We start from the raw sequence: 21,901 nt of genomic DNA, 5'->3' as shown, positions 1-21,901 counted from the left end.
CTTGTTTGGTAGTCACTCTTTTACTTCCCTTTCCGTGTTGATAAAGTCAGTTAAGAGGCCTCATTGATGTTTCCCATGGCTTTTCAATTTCTGCTCTTTCCCTTACAGTCTTTGAGTTACTCTATCGCTATGATGATCCTATATGTTCTCACTTCCCCCCAACCGCTGTGTGCTTGCCTCTGGGTGCAAGCACAGGTTGCAGGCTGATCAGAGGTTAATGGAATGTTAGACTGGCGATATGCAAGATTAACCATGATGTGTTTATGTATTAAGTAAAGGAAACCCTTTATTAGGTCACACAGCTAAACTGAACATTTCTACACCAAACTTTTTTTCTTTATTATTTTTTAATGTTTAATTCTTTTTTAAAGAGAGAGAGAGAGAGAGAGAGAGAGAGAGGCAAAGCGCAGAAGGGGGAGGGACAGAGAGAGGGAGACACAGAATCCAAAGGAGGCTTCAGGCTCTGAGCTGTCAGCATAGAGCCTGTCAGGGGGCTCGAACTCATGAACCATGTGATCTTGACCTGAGCAAAAGTTGGACGCTTAACCAACTGAGCCACCCAGGCGCCCCCACCAAACTTCACATGTGGCCTAATTAGAAAGCCATTTATGAAGTACAGTCTTTGGTATATGTAGGTAATTTCTTTTTAATTTTCTAATTTAATTTTATTTGAGTAATACATTCATGGTCTTTAAAAATCCGATGATTGTAAGCGCTCTTTCCTATTTACTAGATGGGATGCTGATTCATAAACTGTTGAATAAAGCCAGTTTGATCTTTAAAAAAATCAAGCAATTATTAAAAGTTACCATTGAAAAAAAGGCTTATTCCCACTACTCTTGCAGACCCCACTCGTCCCCTGCTTCCTACAGGTACTCACTTGGATTAGACCTTTGTGAGTCCTGTCAGGATGTCTTTATCATAAAATAAACAAAGGAGGGTATATAATTTTTACAGAAAGGTCGTTGTAATGAATACTACTAAATACATATTGATCTGCAGCATGCGTTTCTCACTGAACAATTTATCTTGGAAATCTTTTCACGTTAGTGCATCAGAAGCTTCCACGTTTGGGGGTTGAGGTTACTGTAGATACACCATAGTTTATTTGATTAATCCCTAAATGATGGATTCTTTTGTCCTTTGCTGTAAAAACAATGCTACACTGATCTGTGTAATCATATTTAGAAATAGCTGTCAGAAGAATTTCCCAGAAGTGGGATTTCTGGGTCAAAAGGAAGTGCATTTGTAATTTTGAGTGATGATTCCAACTTGCCCTTCGTGAGGGTTGCACCATTTTTCATTCCCATCAACAATACGTGAGAATGCCTCTTTCCCACACATACGCCAAAAGAGCACGTTTTCAAATCTTGGGGATTTGATCAATGCATGGTTATAAAAAATGGCACCTCAGTATAGTTTACTTCTCATTTTTTTCATTAGGAACAAAGTTAAGAATTTTTTCTTATGTTTAGTGGCCAATGTATTCCTTTTTACCGTAAACCGTCTTTTCCTGTCCTTTGGTCATTTTTGCACTAAGTTGTTGTTGTTGTTGTTGTTTTTTTTCCTGACTCATCTGTGATAGAAGTTGCAAATGTATCTTCCCAGTTAATCATTCAGTTTTTGTCTTTATTTCATTTGATTTGATTTCACTTCATCTCCCTCTACATTTTTTTTGGAAGAAAATTTAAAATACAACACAGTCCTTGCTTTGCATAACATTGTAGAACTGTAAAAATCACCGTGCAAAGCAATCTTAGTCAATGGGGTAAATCACAATTCTTTCTCGACTTTAGGAAGTTTTTGCCAAAACATGAATAAGTCCCTTGCTGGCGGTTATAAATTTGTCCAAAAATGAAAAAAAAATAAGAAAACTAATATGTTTTCATATTAGTATTTCATTTCTTCGTTAAAATCCTATCAGAGTACTTTGAACACCTTCTTTTCATCCTGTGCTTTACGATACACAATGAGCACCTTTTGTAGGTGTTGGGGAAATGTCATACCTCCTTTAAGTCTGGATCTGCCAGCATTTTATTTTTTGCTTTTCAATGTCATGAAACATCTTCAAGAGCTCCTTTACCATGCAGTTGGGGCCACAGCACTTCCTCCGGGATGTTTTCATCCCTTTTGCCGCAAAGGCTTTCTCCCTGGTGAGGTGAATAAATTCTCCTTCCCTCTGGTTGTGTTTCTTTCTCAGATGGAGGCGATGTCAACATTCCTAGCTGTTTCTTCTGTAAATCCCTTTACATTCCATCCAAATTCCACTCTCAGTGTTACCAGTGTTCGTTTTGTTTTTTGTTTTTTCTGTACGTCTGTCTTTTTTGGCCAATTCCCTCTTTTAATTATCCATTTTTGTAAAATATCGCAAGAGTTTATCACTGGGAGACGAGGAGACAACACAAGTACACGCTTTGTCACCCGAACATGAGTGGCAGATGTGCAGTTATCAGTCACTGATAGACTGATCCATTGATCATGGTGAACATCAATTGTTTACACAGAGATTTCTAGACTGAAGAGGTAGCAGCAAAGTTTTCATTTTATGCCATTACTCACAGTTAATCTACTGTAGTAACTGGAATTTAAACCTTGTTTTCTGGGGGACTGGTGTTACTAACTGGGTGGTAATAACTTAAATTTTTGCATATCAAAACCATGCAAAGCAGATACAAAGAATAACCTAACAAATATCTGCATACTCATCTGTGAGTTTGGACAGTTACTAACATTCTATCTTTATGTATTTTTTTTTTATTTGAGAGAGAGAGAGAAAGTAAGTACGAGTAGGGGAGAGGGGCAGAGGAGGAGAGAGAATCTTAAGCAGGCTCCACACTCAGCACAGAGCCCAGCACGGGGCTTGATCCCATAATTTTGGTGCCAAAACCAAGAGTAGGACACTCAACTGACTGAGCCATCCAGGCGCCCCTTTGTTTAAAGTGTTTTTAATAAAGGGAACAGATCATTACAAATAAGGTTGAAGTACTCTTTTGTCCACACCTCCCTTCCTGTTCCCTTTCATAACCTCCCAACTTACCATCATGAAGTAAAAGAATACCATTCATTCTCCCTCCCCCACCTTTTTTTTTTGAGTGTTAACACACAATGTTACATTAGTTTCAGGTGTACAACTTAATGATTTTGACACGTTTGTACATTATGTGGTGTTCACCATGAATACAGCTTCCACCTGTCCTATTACATCACTATGGTGATATCACTGACTATATTCCTTATGCTCTGCTTTTTAATCCTGTGACTTACTCATACCATACCCAGAGGACTGTATCTCCTTGCCCTTCCCTTATTTTTCCCAGTCTCCCCCATCCCACTCCCAGCAACCATCAATTTGTTCTCTGTATTTATAGTGTGGATTCCGCTTTTTGTTTGTTTATTCATCCTTTTTAGATTCCATTTACAAGTGGATCATAGGGTATTTGTCTTTCTCAGTCTGACTTATTTTACTTAATGTAATGGGTCCATGCATGTTGTCTCAAATGGCACGATCTCATCCTTTTTTAATGGCTGTGTAATATCCCAGTGTGTGTGTGTGTGTGTGTGTGTGTGTGTGTGCGCGCGCGCATGCACGTGTGTGTGTGGTATATATATATGGTCATATATATATGTGTATATGTATGTTTGTATATGTATATGTTATACACACACATACATCTCACATTTTCTTTATCCATTCATCTATTGATGGACACTTAGGTTGCTTCCATGTCTTGACTATTGTAAATAATGCTGCAGTAAACATAGGGGTGCATGTATCTTTTTGAGTTCGTGCTTTTGTTTTCCCTGGGTAAATATCCTGTAGGGGGATTATTAGATCATATGGTTGGTTTGTTTTTTTTTTTAATTTTGTGAGGAAATGTCTTACTGTTTTCCAGAGTGGCTGTACAATTTACATTCCACCAGCACTGCACAAGGGTTCCTTTTTCTCCACATCCTCACCAATACTTGTTGTTTCTTTTCTTCTTGATTTTAGCCATTCTGACAGGTGTAAGGTAATATCTCATTGTGGCTTCATGTAAAAGAATGAAATTGGACTACTGTCTAATACCATACACAAAAATAAATTCGAAATAGATTAAAGACCTAAATGTGAGACCCGAAACCATAAAAACCCTAAAAGAGAACACAGACAGTAATTCCTCTGACATCAGCAATAGCCATAATTTCTAGATATGCCTCCTGAGGCAAGGTAAACAAAAGCAAAAATAGACTATTGGGATCGTATCAAAATAAAAAGCTTTTGCACAACAAAGGAAACCATCAGGAAAACAAAAAGACAATCTACCGAATGGGAGAAGATATTTGCACATGACATATCTGATAAAGGGTTAGTATCCAAAATATATTAAGAACTTATGTAACTCAGCACCAAAAAAAAAAAAAAAAACAAAAACAAAAAACACCACCAAATAATCCTATTAAATGGGCAGATGACCTGAATAGACATGTCTCTAAAGAACACATGCAGATAACCAACAGACACATGAAAAGATGCTCAACATCACTAATCATCAGGGAAATGCAAATCTCCCTTAAAAAAAAAAAAAAAAAAAAACACATTTCTATCTACACATATAAAGATCTCTGTGAGAAATACGGAGTATTTGGGGGTGTGCTTTTAAATTTTCACTGTAATTTTCTGTTCATCATGCCTGCCTTTGCTTTTTGTATTCTTATTTCCTTCTTGAAATAATACAGATGGGTTTTGGTGTTACCCCTTTTTTCCCCTTTCAGTGTAGCAGTCATGTGTTCTATTTTGTCCTATTTCTATTCAACTAGTGAAATAATAACTTAGAAAAATAAAAAGAACTCTTATAGAGACAAACAACAAAGTAATGACATGTTCTTGTTAAGAATTCTGGGAATTTCCCCTCATCTCTCCATAGAAAGACATGCCAAAGCCTAGAAATACCCATATGTGTTTTATGATATTTCTAGAACTATTTTTCTGATATATTTAACGACCATTTTCTTGTCTTGTCTTCCAGATTTATTCAAGAGATCGAGCATGCCCTGGGACTCGGCCCAGCCAAGCAGTGTCCTCTTCGAGACTTTCTCACTGTGTACATCAAAAACATCTTCCTGAACCAGGTCCTGGCAGAGATCAACAAGGAGATTGAAGGAGTCACTAAAACATCTGACCCCTTGAAGATCCTAGCTAATGCGGACACCATGAAGGTGATGGGGGTACAACGGCCTCTCCTACAGGTGATAATATACTCACTGTTTTCATCAGTAGTTTTCATGGAATTGGCAGGAGACACAAATTACAAAAAGAAGAAGAATTACCATCTGTTTCCATATTCATCAGAGACAAAATAAGAGGAAATAAATTAGACAGGCACTAGGGGAATTTAGAACTAATGGGGAGATAATGGAAATTCCTTAAGATCTTATGTAAGAAAAAAGTGGCTGGCTTTGAATATGGAAGGTGGTGAATCTCATTAATATGCAAGCAGTTCCTCATTATTTTCCTGGAACTTGTCCTTGAGAGGAATTCTTTTTCCACTGGCGAATGTGTCAGGAGTATGCAGGACTTAAGGAGAGGAAATTACCATGCCTAACCTCAACCACCAACAGGAAACCCTGTGTGCCATTTCAGGGCAGACCTACTGTGAGCTTGGCTAGCTCACAGTGAATTTGAACCCACCAGCAAACTGACTTTTAAAAGGCAGATCATTTAATTCACATGATCCTGTTAATACCGGAAATTTTACATAGACTATATAAAGAAATGGTTTCTAGGCAACAGAAAATAATTTGTCAGTATTTGGATTTATAGGCTTCCGGCGTATATCCATTGTAGCCAGTGACTTGAAGGTAAATGTAAAACCAAAAGAGTATTAGTATGAGTTTAACTCATATATGTACATTAACTATTATTACATGGTTATTGTATTTTTATAGTGTTTATTTGAGAGAATGATGGGCACGATGGCATATTTTTTAATAAGTTGCACAAAACAAGGATATCTCAGAGTGTGGAAGGCTTGAGTTCTTTCAAAGAAAAGGTGTATAAATGGAAAGGAGTTACAGCTGCTACAGTTGCTCGCCCTTACCTGCCTTTATATATGTGTTCCTTGGTTTTTCCTTCTTTGCACGTCAGAATTAATAGAAATCCTGGACTTTTCGTAGGCAAATGTTCGAGTTATGAGTATTCTTTTTTTAATATTTATTTATTTTTGAGAGAGAGAGAGAGAGAGAGCGCAGGGTAGGATCAGAGAGAAAGAGAGAGAGACAGGAGACAGAGAATCCCAAGCAGACTCCATGTTGTCAGCGCAGAGCCCAGTGCAGGGCTTGGACTCCCAAACCATGAGATCTTGACCTGAGCCGAAATCAGGAGTCAGGCACTTAGCTAACTAAGCCACCCAGGCGCCACCATGAGCATTCTTTTCCATGAGAAAACTCGTTGGTGGTATTGAGAAAATAGAATAGAGGCATTTGCTTCTCCCAGAACTTGAGTAATAGCATCACACCTACGAAAGGGTACATTCAGATCATCTGGGTCTGTGTCAGATACATTCCTTGTGAGGGATCTCTACTAAGTGTGGAAACAGAGAAGGCACAATGGCAAAGGCATGTGCTCACTTCTGCCCCTACTGGATTACTCTTCCGCTGGCTCTTTGCATGGCTTGGACCTTGTTCTCTCAGAGTCTCAGTTCAGATATTACCTCCACGGGACAGCTTTTCCTGACTGTCCTACCCGAGTAGGTCCCCTTCCCTGGTTATTTTACATTCTTCCCTCCCTCTGACACCCCAATCCGTGCCAACACTGAAACTGAACTCCATGGACTCTTATCACCAAATCTCCCTTCCCAGGTGACTTAAGATCTGGTTTGGCCAATAGGAAGCACTAGCAGCAGATTGGAAGAAGAAAGAGAAGAGAGAGATTAAGGTTGTTTCTTATCTCCTTCCTCTCCACTTTGGATCATTGTTCCGGCCACGGGTGCATCCCTCATATCCAGGGGTCCTGTCAGGTGACACCCATTCCATAGCTGCAGCTCTCACTGGGCTCTGGTAACACCATTTCTTCTCTTTGTCCCTTAATGACAAACTTTCTGCTATTAGACTCTGGGTGCCTCACCAGCCCTCCTTTATTCTTTCAGCACTGCCCATACCTCCGTAATTCATCTCTTCATCAATGTTTCTTCATTCGACCATCTGCCTGGAGTTCTCTTTTTGTCTCAAGATCCTGAATAGATCTCCTCAGTTAGTCACTGTTTTAACACTTTGATTTTTTTTTCATCTTCACACAACTACCATAATTATTAGTTCATTGATTTTCCAACTTGTTTATTTTGTCTTTTCCTAATAGAACGTAAGTTCCAAAAGCATAGTACGGGACCAGGCAGCCGAAGGGGCTCGATGCATAATTTATGGAACGAGTGCATACATGCACGGATAGATGGATGGATGGATAGACACAGTTGGATAAGTTTGGAGAGTCAGAAATAATTGCAGAGTCAGAGTGGGAAGACGAGAGACAGAGAGTGACAAAACCCCGTCTTTCTCTAGCTTCTGGCTGACCATATCATGAGCTTCCTCTCCTTCAGAAAAGCATCCAGTATTTATGTCCCTGCAACGTCAGTCTGTACAGCACAGAGCAATTTTAATATGCTTTGGTGTACTGAATTTAAAAGAACACAAAGGCAACAACGTACTACAGAGAGGATCTGTGTACTAAAGAGGCTGGCTTATTGTACATAATAATTTTCAGCTTGAGTAGCAGAAACACATTAAAACTCGTAACTGGTTGACTACAGGCTGGGCCATGTCAGGGCCACACTTTGCGGCTCAATGACATCTCGGGGAGTCTACCGCTGTCTTATTAAATCACGCCCAACCCTGTCACCAGCCATAGTGTTAGTGTGGCTCTTGTTTTTTAAATCGATTACTCCATTCTGAGGCAAGATGAGAACTCCGCCTTCACCCGAGTCCAGATAGAATTCTATTTATGTGAGTAAATCTTTAAACTAAGATCGTTCAACTAACTAATCTCCAAATTTGTTGTCAGAGCCCCAAACACCTGCTCTCTTATTTAGTTATTTTGTTGCCCTTTCTTTTCTTCATAAAAATTTTATTTTCTAAGAATCCAAATTAGTTAGGCCATATCAATAAATTTGTTTAATATCCTCAGAGTAATGAGATCTAAAAAGTAAATGAGATGGTTATTTTCATTTCCCATCTTGAGACATCCTCTCGCTTTTATAATCATTGTAAATTGCTTTCGGACATAAGTTTCCATGGTCAAGTTTCAGTGTTCCTTAAATGTGTTTCTGTGTCACCTTGACATTTTCATTCCCAGCTAATTGTAAGTGACTAATCTGAAGCAAAATAAATAATTCTCAAACATTTTTGCTGAGAATCCAAAACAACCGTTAAGAAGGGAGCTTGGAGAAATACACATAGGCGTACAAGATGCGGGTGGGTTAAGTAGTCAATTACTCGCAGTTTAAAAATGTCCTTTATAGTCACTCCCTCTGCTTGACTGTCCTTTGGTTTCCCACAAGAAAAGGACTGCACCTGTGCCCTGAGGCCGCTCCCAGTGTTCCACAGCAGTGGCCCAGCCCAATTCCCCAGGGGCGGTGTGGAAGGACAGCTGTGTCAGGACTGATTTCATTTGTTTGATGAACAAACATGCCCAGAACCCCAGGACCTGTGTCCCTACTGCTCTGAAATGGCATCTGGGCAGTGTAGCCGGTCTGTTACGAGGGGGCATTTCCATGGGTGATGACGTGCTTTTTGAATCCATAATTTCACTGTCACAGAATTCACAGAAGGGAAGGAAATAGGAAGGAGGAGTTGACAGACACCCATCTTCTAGGTGTGCAAGTAAACACACGGCTGTGCAAGTATTGGCCCAGATTATACAGCAGCAAAGTACTGGTAGTAATAACAGTAACAGTTGCATTCATAATAGTAGATACTAGTAATGAGAGCAGCTGACACTTTCAATAGCATTAACCACGAGCCGGACACTATTCCGATGGTTTGTATGTATTGGCTTGTGTCTTACATGAATTGGCAACAGCTTTGCGAGGGTGGTGCTTTTATTATGGGGAGGAAACAGACATAGTGAAATTAAATAACTTGCCCACGGTCACATAGCTAGCAAGTACTAGAACTATAATTCAAACTCAGGCAACTGACCCTGGGGTCCACTGTCCAAATGAGTTCTACTCAGAACGTAGCCTGAGGAGTATGCTTGTCTGCAAGCTATTCGTTACCAGTCTGCAGTGAGACGTACAGAATTGGAGAGGAAGCATTTAGACACCCCCCGCCCACTCCTTTTAAAGGAATTTGCCATTGCCTGTCGAAACTAATAACAAAAACGATTGGGATTTGTGTTTTGTATATCTTTGTGGTTAAAAAAAAAATTATTAATCGATATCTGTTGTATTTTATAAAGGTATCAATCTGCAACAGATTGTGGGGACCAGGCTGTGCTCTCACCATAGTTAGGGACCCACTGCCCTAAATTTCTTACTCCTTTAAGAGAGTAAGAAGTAAAAGCACGGAACCAATCGTCTCTCACCTTGGTGCCCAAGGCGCTTTCCAATAGATGGAGTAACTTAAGTATTTCTCACAGGGGGTTCTCTCCTACATCCTCAGCTCCTAGAACGGTGTCTACTCTAGAGGAGGTACTCCATATTTAATAAATGGATGAGTGGTTGCGTGATTGCAAGTGAATGAATTAATGATGCCTTTCTCTGGACGAAGGCAGATGTGTGCATGTTTTCTCCCCAAGATTCGTGGTCATGGATTTAAGATTGTTGACAATACTTAAATTAAAATGTTGCAATTCTTATTCCTCTGATGCTATCCACATGAACGCAGGATTTGAATATACCTCGTGGTCTGATTGTCTGCTTCCTCTCTTGCCATCCTTTTTTGTTTGTTTGTTCGTTTGTTTGTTTTTTCAAAATGGCTTCCACTTGTTGCAAGGCAAAGCATGCTGATTCGAATGAAGGAAATCTCTTAGGAGCAATTCCTCATTTCTCCTAAGCCAGAGAAATGAGCATTCTGGCATTCTGGGCATGGAGCTAATGGAAACAGTCCATTGAAGTGGATATTCTTTCATTACCTTATACATCTATAGGCGTCTACAAAGTTTTCCTTCCTTAGACACGAAGAAATACCCACTCCGCTTCCACCTTTATCATTGATTTGGGGATGTTTTTAAATTTCTTTCTTCTTTACTGTCTCCATCAAAAAAACCCAAAAAACAAAAACCGGGGGGGGGGGTGGAGTTAGGAGGCTAATGCTCAGGGTTTTTATCTTTTTACCTGGTAAACTGATGAATGGGCATCTAAGCCTGTGAACACAGGTACAAGTAAACATTCTCCCCCACCCCCCGTGGAATATGCTATAAACCCTTGCTACTTAGAGAGTGATCTGTGGAAAAGAACATCAGCCCTCTGAGTCTGATATGCGTTTATACAGTATTAGATGTGATCTGCATGCACGTTTAGAGTTTGGGAAGCACCGCTTTGTACCAGGGCAACACAAAGTGTGGTCCCTGGACCATCAGCGTCGGCATCACGTGAGCTGGTAAGAAATGCCAAGTTCCGGGGCGCCTGGGTGGCTCAGTTGGTTAAGCGACCGACTTCGGCTCAGGTCATGATCTCGCGGTCCGTGAGTTCGAGCCCCACGTCAGGCTCTGGGCTGACCGCTCAGAGCCTGGAGCCTACTTCAGATTCTATGTCTCTCCCTCTCTCTACCCCTCCCCTGCTCATGCTCTGCGTCTCTCTGTCTCTCAATAATAAATAAACGTTAAAAAAAAAAAAAAAAAAGAAAAGAAAGAGATGCCAAGGTCCTACAGGAATCTTGTTCTCACCAGCCCCCCTGGTAATGTTGACAGAGACTGAAGTTTTAGAAGTATTGCGATATATCACACCACCATGCCCAGCTGGAGGTCAGGAAATGGGATCTAACGCTTCGGGCTCTCAGCACTGCAGCGAACAGCAGTCATCACTTTAAAAACAAAAAAACACAACTATCCGGCTTCGTTTCATACAGGCCCAGAAATTGTAAAAACAATATTTGCAGTGGCAGCAGAAGCTGCTTCCTAGTCTAGCACATTGCTGAATTTTGCAAAGTACTTTGCAAACACAGGATGAGCCTCCGTTTTCTGGCTCATGTCGGGGAATGAGAGGAAGAAGCAGCTTTCCTAATGCTTAGGCTCTGATTCCCACATGACTGGAGGAAAAGAGCAGAAGCTGTGCAAGAAAGAATGGAGGCATTCTTGAAACATTCAGAGCGTATTTTCATGCTCCTCACCGCCCCGGTATTTGTCAGAGTTGTTCTGAGACGTGACGTGGCTAGATTGCCTGCTAACACCACACCCTTCTCTTCCTTGGCCGGCTGCACCTCCCACCCTTACCTGTGGGGTGTAGAACAGCAGTTCTCAGCAGCAGTACCCATTAGAGTCACCCAGGAGGGGAGCCTGGGGGCTCAGTCAGTTGAGCAATGGACTTTGGGTTAGGTTGTCAATCTCACGGTTTATGAGTTCGAGCCCTGCATCGGGTTCTCTGCTGTCAGCACTTAAGAGTGCAGTTCAGATCCTCTGTCCCCCTCTCTCTCTCTGCCCCTTCCCCCTCTCTGTGTCTGTCTCAAAAAATAAACATTAAAAAAAAAAAAAAGAATCACCCTGGAGCTTTCTGCAAACATCACTGCCCAGATCCCATCCCCGAGATTCAATTCAGTTGATCACGAGTGGGGCCAGTGTTTTGTAAGATGCTCAGATGATCCCGGCATGCAGCCAGCATTAGGGCCACTTGTCTGGATCTTCCGTAGACTCAGTTATTGCCCTGAGAAGGAGTATATTAAAAATGATAGTTGAGGGGCGCCTGGGTGGCGCCGTCGGTTAAGCGTCCGACTTCAGCCAGGTCACGATCTCGCGGTCCGTGAGTTCGAGCCCCGCGTCGGGCTCTGGGCTGATGGCTCGGAGCCTGGAGCCTGTTTCCGATTCTGTGTCTCCCTCTCTCTCTGCGCCTCCCCCGTTCATGCTCTGTCTCTCTCTGTCCCAAAAATAAATAAAAAACGTTGAAAAAAAAAATTTAAAAATGATAGTTGAGACGTTCTTCAATTCAGTCAGGCTTATGAGGGAAGGCACTCTTTGCTACTTTGAACCAAGCTTGGTACATAAGCCTTGGAATCAGATACAAACGGATTTACAGCCCAGCCATTTCAGCTGATAACTTTGTGGCTGGGACCAAATTAGTAACTTCTCTGTACGTATCTTTCCTTCTGCAGAAAGCCAGAATAGTGAAATAGGCCTCATAGGAACACAGGAATTATTTCTAATGATTAGGGGGAGTAATGGTTGTAAAACACATCTCCTTCTGTCCCCGTGTCACATAGGTGTGAGTTTCAGCATTGACTGCCCTGACATGTGTCACCTGCCTGCTCCCTCACTCTTGCCTCTATAGGCGAGACTTCTGCTGACTCCTGTCTAGATTTCACTCCACGTCTCTTCTCCTCACTAAGTTGTATTTACCTGCAACCGTCCTTTGGACTCCAGCATCCACCTAGTAATCTCTGTTTCCTGCCTCCCCCTACCCTAGTGTGACAGCACGAGATAATACTATTTGACCCCTTTCTCTTTATTCCTGGAGTTTCTCCGCTGATTGTTTATCAGGAGCAGAAGCAACACGCGGTGTTGATGACCATCAAATTAGTGCATCTGTTTCCTAGGGCTACCATAACAAATTACCACAAACCTGAGTGGCTTAAAACAACAGAAACGTATTTAGTCACACTTCTGGGGGCCAGGGACCGTATTCCCTCCAAAGGTTCTAGAGGAGGACTCCCCCGGCCCTTGCCTCTGGTGGTCCTAGGGTTTCTTGGCTTCAGGCAACATAATTGCGATCTCTGCCTCCATCTTGACATGGACTTCTTCCCTGTGTCTCCTCCGTGTGTCCTTTTGTGGCTCTTAGAAGGACAGTCTCATTAGATTAGGGCCTACCCGTTCGCCTGGGTGGCTCAGTCGGTTAAGCAGCCGACTTCAGGTCACGATCTCGCAGTCCGTGAGTTCGAGCCCCGCGTCGGGCTCTGGGCTGATGGCTCAGAGCCTGGAGTCTGTTTCCGATTCTGTGTCTCCCTCTCTCTCTGCGCCTCCCCCATTCATGCTCTGTCTCTCTCTGTCTCAAAAATAAATTAAAAAAAAAAAAAATTAAAAAAATTAAAAAAAAAAAAAAGATTTAGGGCCTACCCTAAGCCAACCTGATCTCATCTCAGTCCTTACCATAATTATATCTGCAAAGACCCTATTTTCAAGTAAGATCACATTCTGAGGTTGTGTGTGGGGTTGAACAGCGTTCCCCTACTATCGCTGATAATTGGAAAAAAGTTATAGCGAACTCAGTATATTTAATTTGCTCTATTTTCCTTGAAAACCTTCTGACAGGAAGCAGTGTAGAAGCGTTGCCATTCAGGCACTAGGGTCAGGACCGTCTCGATTCTGGTGTCAACAGGGTTCCAAATGAAAGTTTGTGGTCGGCTGAGTGATTGCCGGAACTCTCAGTAGGTTTCGTCGAAGGTTGATAGACACAGTTTGCTGCCTTACTGTGTATAATGATTTGCTAGAGATAATTACACTGACGCCCAAAGCCAAGGTGCTGCCGGTAACCTCTTGCTGGTTTCCCAACGAAGTGTAGCCAGAAGCAATATCTTCATCATATCACACTGTGCGAATACGAGCGATGTTGCTTTTGAGTGGTATTTGCATCGCTGGCAATTGTTGCCATTCGACTCTGTGGTCCACAATACATTCAGCTTTTATCAGCGTAAATAGATTAGTCCCATTTAAGGTCTGTTGGAAGTCATCATGAAAATCGTAAAGTTGAAGAGAGCCGATCAGTTGATTTTCACCCCTGTACGTTCTGAGAGGTGGTGCTCATGGCCCCACTTTACCAAAAGAAATACGAATTTACCGCGGTTTGAAGTTGGGATTTTCCTTGAGTTTTACTCTTATTATTTTATTCACTAGCAATATTGTTTGGTCTCTTTATGACAAGTGGGGGCCTCAGATAAATCACCCACTAGTGGTTGCATCAGGCTTTATCCAGGACGATGGAGTAGAAGATGCCTTTATTCTTGTCTTTGGTTGTTTATGTCGTCACTGGGGCTTTCAGCGCTCAACCTGTTCACTTCTGAGACAGCTGAGCAAATTAAATCTTTCGTTACCAATGGGGACTTAAGGGATCTTATAACGTTCATTTGTGTCTTCAAATTGTCTTCCTGTGTTTTTTTTTTTTTTGTAGTATTCTGTTTACTGATTTAATACACTTTATTTTTGTGAAATTTTGTTGCGATGCTTCATAGCCTTTTGGGAAAATAACTCATGTAAATGTTATGGCTTGTGGGAAAAACACCTGAAATGTGGATCTAGTCTTGTCAGCTCAGTGACGTTAGACAAGCCCAAGCCACTTGTCTCCCCTGACACCCATCCCTTCCCTCATCTGTCAAAGGGGACTGATACTCAAGCTACCTCCTAAGACTACGGTGAGAAGTCCTTATGGGCTCATGTATTCAACAGGGCTCTGTGAACTGCTCTACATACTGGATTGTTGGGTCTTAATATTATTGGTCCACACACCCACCTGATCCTCCATTCAGAGAAACCCGTTAACATTAAAGGGAATGGTGCTAAAAAGACACCTACAGGCATGAAAACTGTTTCCTGGGAAATGAAAAGCTTTACTTGTTTTTACCGACAGTGTGGTATACATGATTAGACAACCAGCATAAGAACCTGGCAATATTTTTTCCACAGTTTATCATGAATATTTTAAAATCCTAAAAAGGCTGAAAAAACCTATTCAGAAAACACCCACACACTCACCATCCAGATTCTACTGTTAACACTTTATGCTGTATTTGTTTCACAGCATGACCAAACCTGGTCGTTTTAATTCGTCAGCCGCCCCAGAAGTGAATTCCCAGTTGTTCCCTAAGGACTTTACCATGATGTTGTTCACAGGTTTTTAATATCTTAGAAGGTCGGAACATAAAGAGAAATAAATTAAGTGGGAAAGTAACTGCTTTGTTCAATTTCTAAAAGTACTCACCCAACGGTTTCCTTTAAGTAGTGTCACGGAACAGTAAATTGACCGGCTTATGCTTGTGATTAATCTGTAAGTACTGCCTTTGTTGATAGGAACTTGTCCTTATGACTATTGATGAAAAAGACTGTGAAGTGAGCGAATGAGAGGGGATTTTATATGCAGACAGGAGGCACATCATATGGTCAACTTGAATTTTTACAGATACCTTTATCGTCTTATCTCTGCATGAGATGGTTTTCTTAGAAAGTTCCTTCTTAACTAGACTTCTGTAAGTAGCTTTGTGCAAAGCAAGGAGCGACGGAAATGAGGGAGAGTGAGCAAGTATACACATGTGCCCAGAGAGATCAAGAATGATGATTGTGTGCGTGTGTGCGTGTGTGTGTGTGTGTGTGTAGAAGATCTTTACAACCAGCCCGGTGAGAATTAGTAACGATTTCAAAGTGTGGTTTTTCAAGTCAGTTGTAATTACAAACGTTTTCTTCAACAATGCATCGTCCCTCATAATGTGTTGGGAACACATTTTAGTTTGGATGCAACTTTTCAAGGATTTATTATATCTGGGTTATGAGGTCAGTTTAAAAGGAGCAAGCTGGACGGCTTTGTCCACGTGGATGGAGGAGCTCTGAGGGACTGTTGCATGAGAAAGTAATTACAGTTAGCGACACGTGTCTACCAGCTTAGCTTGGTACTAAGAAACTTGTCAGAGCACGAGGCTGCTTCAGAGTGACGTCAATCTAGGGATAAGCCCTGGATTTTAAACGATGATTCTGAACTTATTTTCTCAGTCAAGGTAGGCCCACTGATGGCCATCTCAGTTGTCACTTGGACTGTTCTATGAAACAGGGCCCGTTTGGGGTGTTTGGGACGTGGATTGGGTGCTGTCTGCTTTGATCTTGCCTTGGCCCACTCCTGGTGGATAAGCAGGAGAGAAGGTAATGACTTATGACAGGTCTGCTGACAGGGACCGAGCTACATTAACACTCTGTCGCTCAGATCCATAGAGAGCTGCCTTTGCCCGAAGTGTATTTGACTTTACTTGCTAACAAAGGCATCTTCAGATTTATTTCTTTTCCGTAAATGCTATAGAGGAGGAAGAACATCCTATCAAAAGGTACCAAGAGAGGAAAGTCTGGCTCGACAGCCTAAGGAAATGATAGCTATCGTTCTTGGGAGCAGCAGAATTGCTGATCTGGCGAGATTACCAGTAGGAGCCAGATGAGTGGAGACAGAGGACTGCTGTTCTTGGGCAATTTTTAAGGTTCTTATCCTAAGTAATTTTGCTCTGAGTGTCACAGCTCTGGCTTGGAGATGTTCTAGTGAGAAAATGAAACGGCAGAAACCAGAGCATCTCAGCTTAAAAGTTAATTGGCCCTTCAGGAGTAACTGTTCAAATAAAGCAGCTGTTCTTGGTTTGGCTTTGCAAGGATCCTGCCCTATTCATCAACTTGCATGCATTTCCGTTAGTTTAGATACTGTAAGATGGGCTGGTGAAAATCGGATACGTCTAGTAGAACGAGTGATAGACAACGCGGTGTCGTGGGGTAATTTCTATGTTGAAATTCTAGATAAAACTAAATGATAAATCTCGGTTAAACACCTGCTCGATGCTGTCACTAGAAAGGGAATGTGGGGCTCCATAAAGGATGGCTCCCATTTCAGAGGGGCTTCCAGTTGGGGAATAGGAGTTCCTCGTGCCTGCAAACCACCTTGGGGGAGAGTTTGTAACTAGCACTGAAGATTTGCAGTGTGAGAGTTGAGGGCCCTGAGGACTGGAGGATTCGAGAGATGTCAGGCAAGCTGTGGGTCCTGAACAGGGCATCGCAGGGCGTGTAGAAATGGAGACAACAGAGGAGAAGGTAACCCAAACAAGGGGCATAACATAAGTAGAGACACAAAAGGTGTGTTCATGAGACAGTTGAGGTTAGACTACCTGAGTGAAGGATGAATGGGGAGTGGGAAATAAGAATAAACAGGGGCACAAAACTTGTTATGCAGGTCTTAAACTTCAAGCAGAACAGTTTACTTTCAAAGAGGGAAGGCGGGGGGGGGGGGGGCCCTGGGTAGCTCAGTCGGTCAAGTGTGGTTGGTTAAGCGTCTGAGTCTTGATTTCGGCTCAGGTCATGATCTCAAGGTTCGTGAGTTCAAGCCCCGCTCAGCTGGGATTCTCTGTCTCCTGCTCTCTCTGCCCCTCCCTACTCACTATCTCTCAAAAATAAGCAAACATTAAAAAATTAATGAAGCAGGAAGAGGCACAGTCATGAAAAGTTCTAGTGAAAGGAGTTCTTTGGCTCTTGTCTGATTTGACCTTGCCTAACGGCAGATTGAGCTTTTGAGGGAGAGTGGGCTTTGGCAGTTCACAGACAGGATTAGAGGGTAGGGAGCGAGCCTAGGGTCAGGGAGGCCATCCACGGCAGGGATCCAGTGTCCCAGCTTAGAAGTGAAGGCAAAAAAGTTTCCTGTGAGTGTTCTCTTCAGACTGAAGCTTCAGGTAATGACCTTCCTGGCTGCCTGAGGTTTGGCGAGCCCCCACATTTTGCTCAGCCTGGCATTTGAAGTCGTTCTTTTGATCGTCATAATCGGCCAAACAGGCTGACTTTGTGGGACAGGGATTGTGAGCCCTCCCAGGCAGTGCCTGGGTGGGGCTCTTCATCACCTCTGTCCACGTGAGCAGCCATTGGTTGTAGCGTGTTCATGTATTTAAAAATTAAGCCGTATATTTCCCACCGATTACCTTTTTAGACACACAGGAGCTCTGTCAGTTAAAGCCCTGCTTTGGGGAAAAGGCAACACGCAGCTAGCTCATTAACAGGCTATCTGTGTCATGATGTCCTTTTTGGATTGTGCATATTGGAAATAGAGTCTTCTGGAAGGCAAAAAAAAAAAAAAAAATCCTCCTAGGCTTTCAGTTTCCCTTTCTTTTTCTCCTCATTTTTATCTGCTTCTTTTCCCTCCATGGTTACAGCTATTCCCATGATGGATGGTCATATCTTTGGAGTCCAGAATACCCTGAGTATATTCACTTGCAAATAGCTACAAAGTCAAATTCAGATAGCTGCACTTAAATGAAAGGCTTTCTGTACCTCTCTTCATCGGACACATACGACTCCTCCTTGCCCTGTTTCAACCACAGGAGCTTAATTGCTTCTTCCTTTTTATTCCACAAAGCGTGTTTTCATTTGTTCTCCCCTTGGTCCTTCCAAGGTCAAAGCTGCCTAATCAGGTGCTTGCAAAAGTGTTCTGGTGACCTTGCGTGCTGCGTTTGCCCATGGCTTCCCAGGCTTTACCAAAATGAACAGCCTGCCTATGTAGAGAGGGCTGACCTGTCAGTTAATTTCTTGCGCCTCAAACAAGAAGTATCTCCTTTTCTTCCGTCCTTTCAGGGTTTTACTTTAGAGCCAAAAGAAATCTCTTGACACATAGTAGGTGCTCCTTTGGTGAATGAATACACTAGAAATTGCCAACGGTAAGCCTCTGGCTTACACAGTTAGGGATATGGTGTGTAAAAGCCAGCCTGTGTTGTTTGCCAAGAAAAGTAGCATTAAATATTTGTTTTTTTAAATAAGCTTTTTATTTCAACAAGTCTGAGGTTTACAGTTGCAAAGACAGTACAGAGAGGTCTCATACACTCCACACCTTGTTTCCCCTGTTATTAGCATCTTCTATTACTATGGTGCATTTGTTGCATTTAACCAGCCAGTGTTAATACATTCTTGTTAACGCCCTTACGTTATTCAGGTTGCCTTGGCTTTTACCTGGCGTCTTTCTTCTGCTCCAGTATCCCGTCCAGGACACCACATGACAGTCACTGGGCTTGACTTCTTAGGTTCCTCTTGGATGTAGCAGTTTCTGAGACTTTCCCTTTTTTGAATGGCCTTGACAGTGGGTTAGATACTTGTAAAAAGGCCTGCCATATGGGTTTGTGTGATGTTTTTCTCATGACTCGACGAGAGAGTATGTGTTTTGGGAGGGAAGACCACAGAGGTAAGGTGCCACTCTGATCACATCATATCAGGTAGACATGATGCTATCAACTAGACTTATCACTGTCAACCTTGAGCATCTGGCTGAGGCAGCGTTTGTCAGGTTTCTCCACTAGAAAGTTGCTCTTTCCCCTCCTCTGCATAGTCTACTCTCTGGAAGGAAGTCTGCCTGCAGCCCCCCCCCCCGGGGGGGGGGGGGGGGGGGGGGAGTAGGGAGTTGTGGTCCACTTCCTTGAGGGTAGAGTATTTGCATCAATTATTTGGAGAGCTTCCGCATGAGAGATTTGTCTCTTCTATTTTTGTATGTATTTAGCTGCTTATTTATGTTGTACGGACTCGTGGATTTTTACAGTATACAGCAGGTTATGACACAATACTACTTTATGTTGTACGGACTTGTGGATTTTTGCTGTGTACAGCAGGTTATAACACAGTATTTTTATTGCTCACGTTGCTCCAGCTTTGGCCACTGGGAGCTCTTTCTGTTAGCACCTGTACTTCCTGTGTCCCTATCTTTGTGATTTTTTTTTTTTTTTAACATTTCTTGTTTTCTGGCACAACAACATGCTCCACGCTCCATCTGTATATTTTCTGCCCCAGCCCTAGAATCAACCATTTTCCCAAGGAGCCCCAGCTTCTGTTATTAGAGAACAGCATTGGCAATCAGTATCTGGGGACTTGGATTATTGCTACTTGAACATGATTACTTCTAGATCCTCTCTGCTGGTAGAGAAAATAAATCTATGGTTTATATTATATATTGTGTGTATATTCTTATCCATACCTATTTCTGCACATAGCTACTTATGTGTATATATTAACTAAAAATGAATTCATACTGATGTTTCCAACTCAAGCGCATTACTGTGTGGATCATTCTAGCCTCCTTCTCTCACCTTACTTATCTGAAACCTCCTTCTCCAGTAGTAAAAAAAAAAATCTGGCTCCCCCCATCCACCATCCATTTGCTCAACTATTGAAGCCCAGCAAATACGTCCAGCAGTATGCCCTGTGACAAACAGCTTGATCAGCTAGGGCCTAGTTCTTAATGTACAGTTTCTTTGGCCTTTAGTTTTACATACCCTACCAGTTTCTGAAATTGCTTGGGTTGGCACCTTTTTCTCCTACTCCTTTCAAGAAGGTCGTTTTATATATTTGGAATACAACTGGATAGTTTTGTCACATTCTGCACTGCACCCCGGGATCCCTTAGCCTTCTAAATGATTCTTTAATTTGCATACATTAAGGTTCATTCTTTGTGCTCTCGAGTTCTGTGGGTTTCGACAAATGCATTAATGTCCTATATCTGCCATTATAGCATAATACAAAACGGTTTTTACCACCCCTCTTCCCCCCAAATATCCCTATACTTCATCTTTTCAACCCACCTCCCCTTTCCCCACATCTCTGGCCATCACTAATCTTTTTACTGTCACTACAGTTTTGCCTTTTCCAGAATTCATGTAACTGGAATCATACAGTGTTTAGCTTTTTTTCAGACTGGCTTCTTTTAGTTAGCAATATGCATAAGGTTCATTCATAGCTTTTCATGGCTTCGCAGCTCATTTCTTTTCATCACGGAATAACAGTCCGTGGTATGGATTATGGATGTAGTGTGTGATACAGATACACCAGTTTGGTTATCCGTTTACCTATTAAAGGGCATCTTGGTCGCTTCCGTTCAGGGGGATTATGAGCAAAGCTGCCGCAGACATCCACCCTGTAGATTTATGATCGTAAGTTTTCAAATCAGTTGGGTGTTGTTTTTAACTGTTTATAGAAATTGTGAGGACGAATGGGGTTGCGACCGTGGTGAGGACAGACTTACAAATAAACAAAGTTGCCCCGGTGGTAAGTGCTTTAATGAAACTATGAATATGATGAGTAAACTTGTACATAAGAAAAAGGCAAAAGTAAAAATACCCACATTTACTCTTAGGTGCTATTTTAAAACTTACTCTTAGGTTCTATTTTTTGAAAAATACTTAGCATTCCTTTCCAGGAAAAAGACTCTTTGTCCAATTCCCCCTTTCCTCCTAGGCCCCTCCCCCCACAAGACCACCCTGCTGGAGACTTGCAGCTACAACCACAGTAGAAGACGGTGAGTCAGGTGGCCGTGAGTCAGGTGGCCGTGAGTCAGATAGCACCAACATTTTCTGTCTGCAAAGATAGTCCTGGAAATTCACTGGTGACAGACCCCTTCAGAATTTAATGATTTTTCTTCTTCCAACTGAAATAGTAGGAGAGAACATCCATGTAAGGGTTAAAAAAAAAAAAACAAAAAACCACTCTTGCCCATTAGAAGGGGAAAAAAAGGCATAGGGACTTTCCGCTATCTGGAAACATGGAATTAATAGGCCAAAAGAGCAAATAAAATAATTTTACCAACTCATTCAGTGCTGACAGTAAGTAAATTTATTCTGGGATTTGGGGTTCCTCCTCCAGGGATTTTTTTTAATGTTTATTTTTGAGACAGAGACAGAGCACGAGTGGGGAGGGGTAGAGAAAGAGGGAGACACAGAATCCAAAGGAGCCTCCAGGCTCCGAGCTGTCAGCACAGAGCCTGACACGGGGCTCAAACTCATGGACCATGAGATCATGACCTGAGCTAAAGTCAGACGCTTAACTGACTAAGCCACCCAGGTGCCCCCAGGGATTGCTTATAGAAGGAGCTAAACCCATGGGGCGCCTGGGTGGCGCAGTCGGTTAAGCGTCCGACTTCAGCCAGGTCACGATCTCGCGGTCCGTGAGTTCGAGCCCCGCGTCGGGTTCTGGGCTGACAGCTCAGAGCCTGGAGCCTGTTTCCGATTCTGTGTCTCCCTCTCTCTCTGCCCC

The 21,901-nt window shown here is 42.3% G+C and overlaps 1 protein-coding gene across 1 annotated transcript in view; it reads left to right on the top strand.

Moving 5' to 3' along the window:
- Positions 1 to 21,901, top strand: part of EXOC4 (exocyst complex component 4) — a 762,629-nt gene that overhangs the window by 539,431 nt on the left and 201,297 nt on the right. The window contains exon 11 of the mRNA XM_040471923.1: positions 5,007 to 5,226. Within this exon, the coding sequence (XP_040327857.1) occupies positions 5,007 to 5,226 (220 nt within the window). The remainder of the gene's footprint in view (positions 1 to 5,006; positions 5,227 to 21,901) is intronic.

The sequence above is a fragment of the Herpailurus yagouaroundi genome, unplaced genomic scaffold (assembly GCF_014898765.1).
Source record: "Herpailurus yagouaroundi ecotype Mexico unplaced genomic scaffold, PumYag 100, whole genome shotgun sequence".
Taxonomy (NCBI): domain Eukaryota; kingdom Metazoa; phylum Chordata; class Mammalia; order Carnivora; family Felidae; genus Herpailurus; species Herpailurus yagouaroundi.
Note: the sequence above shows the minus strand (reverse complement) of the source record. Positions and strands in the feature narration are given on the sequence as shown.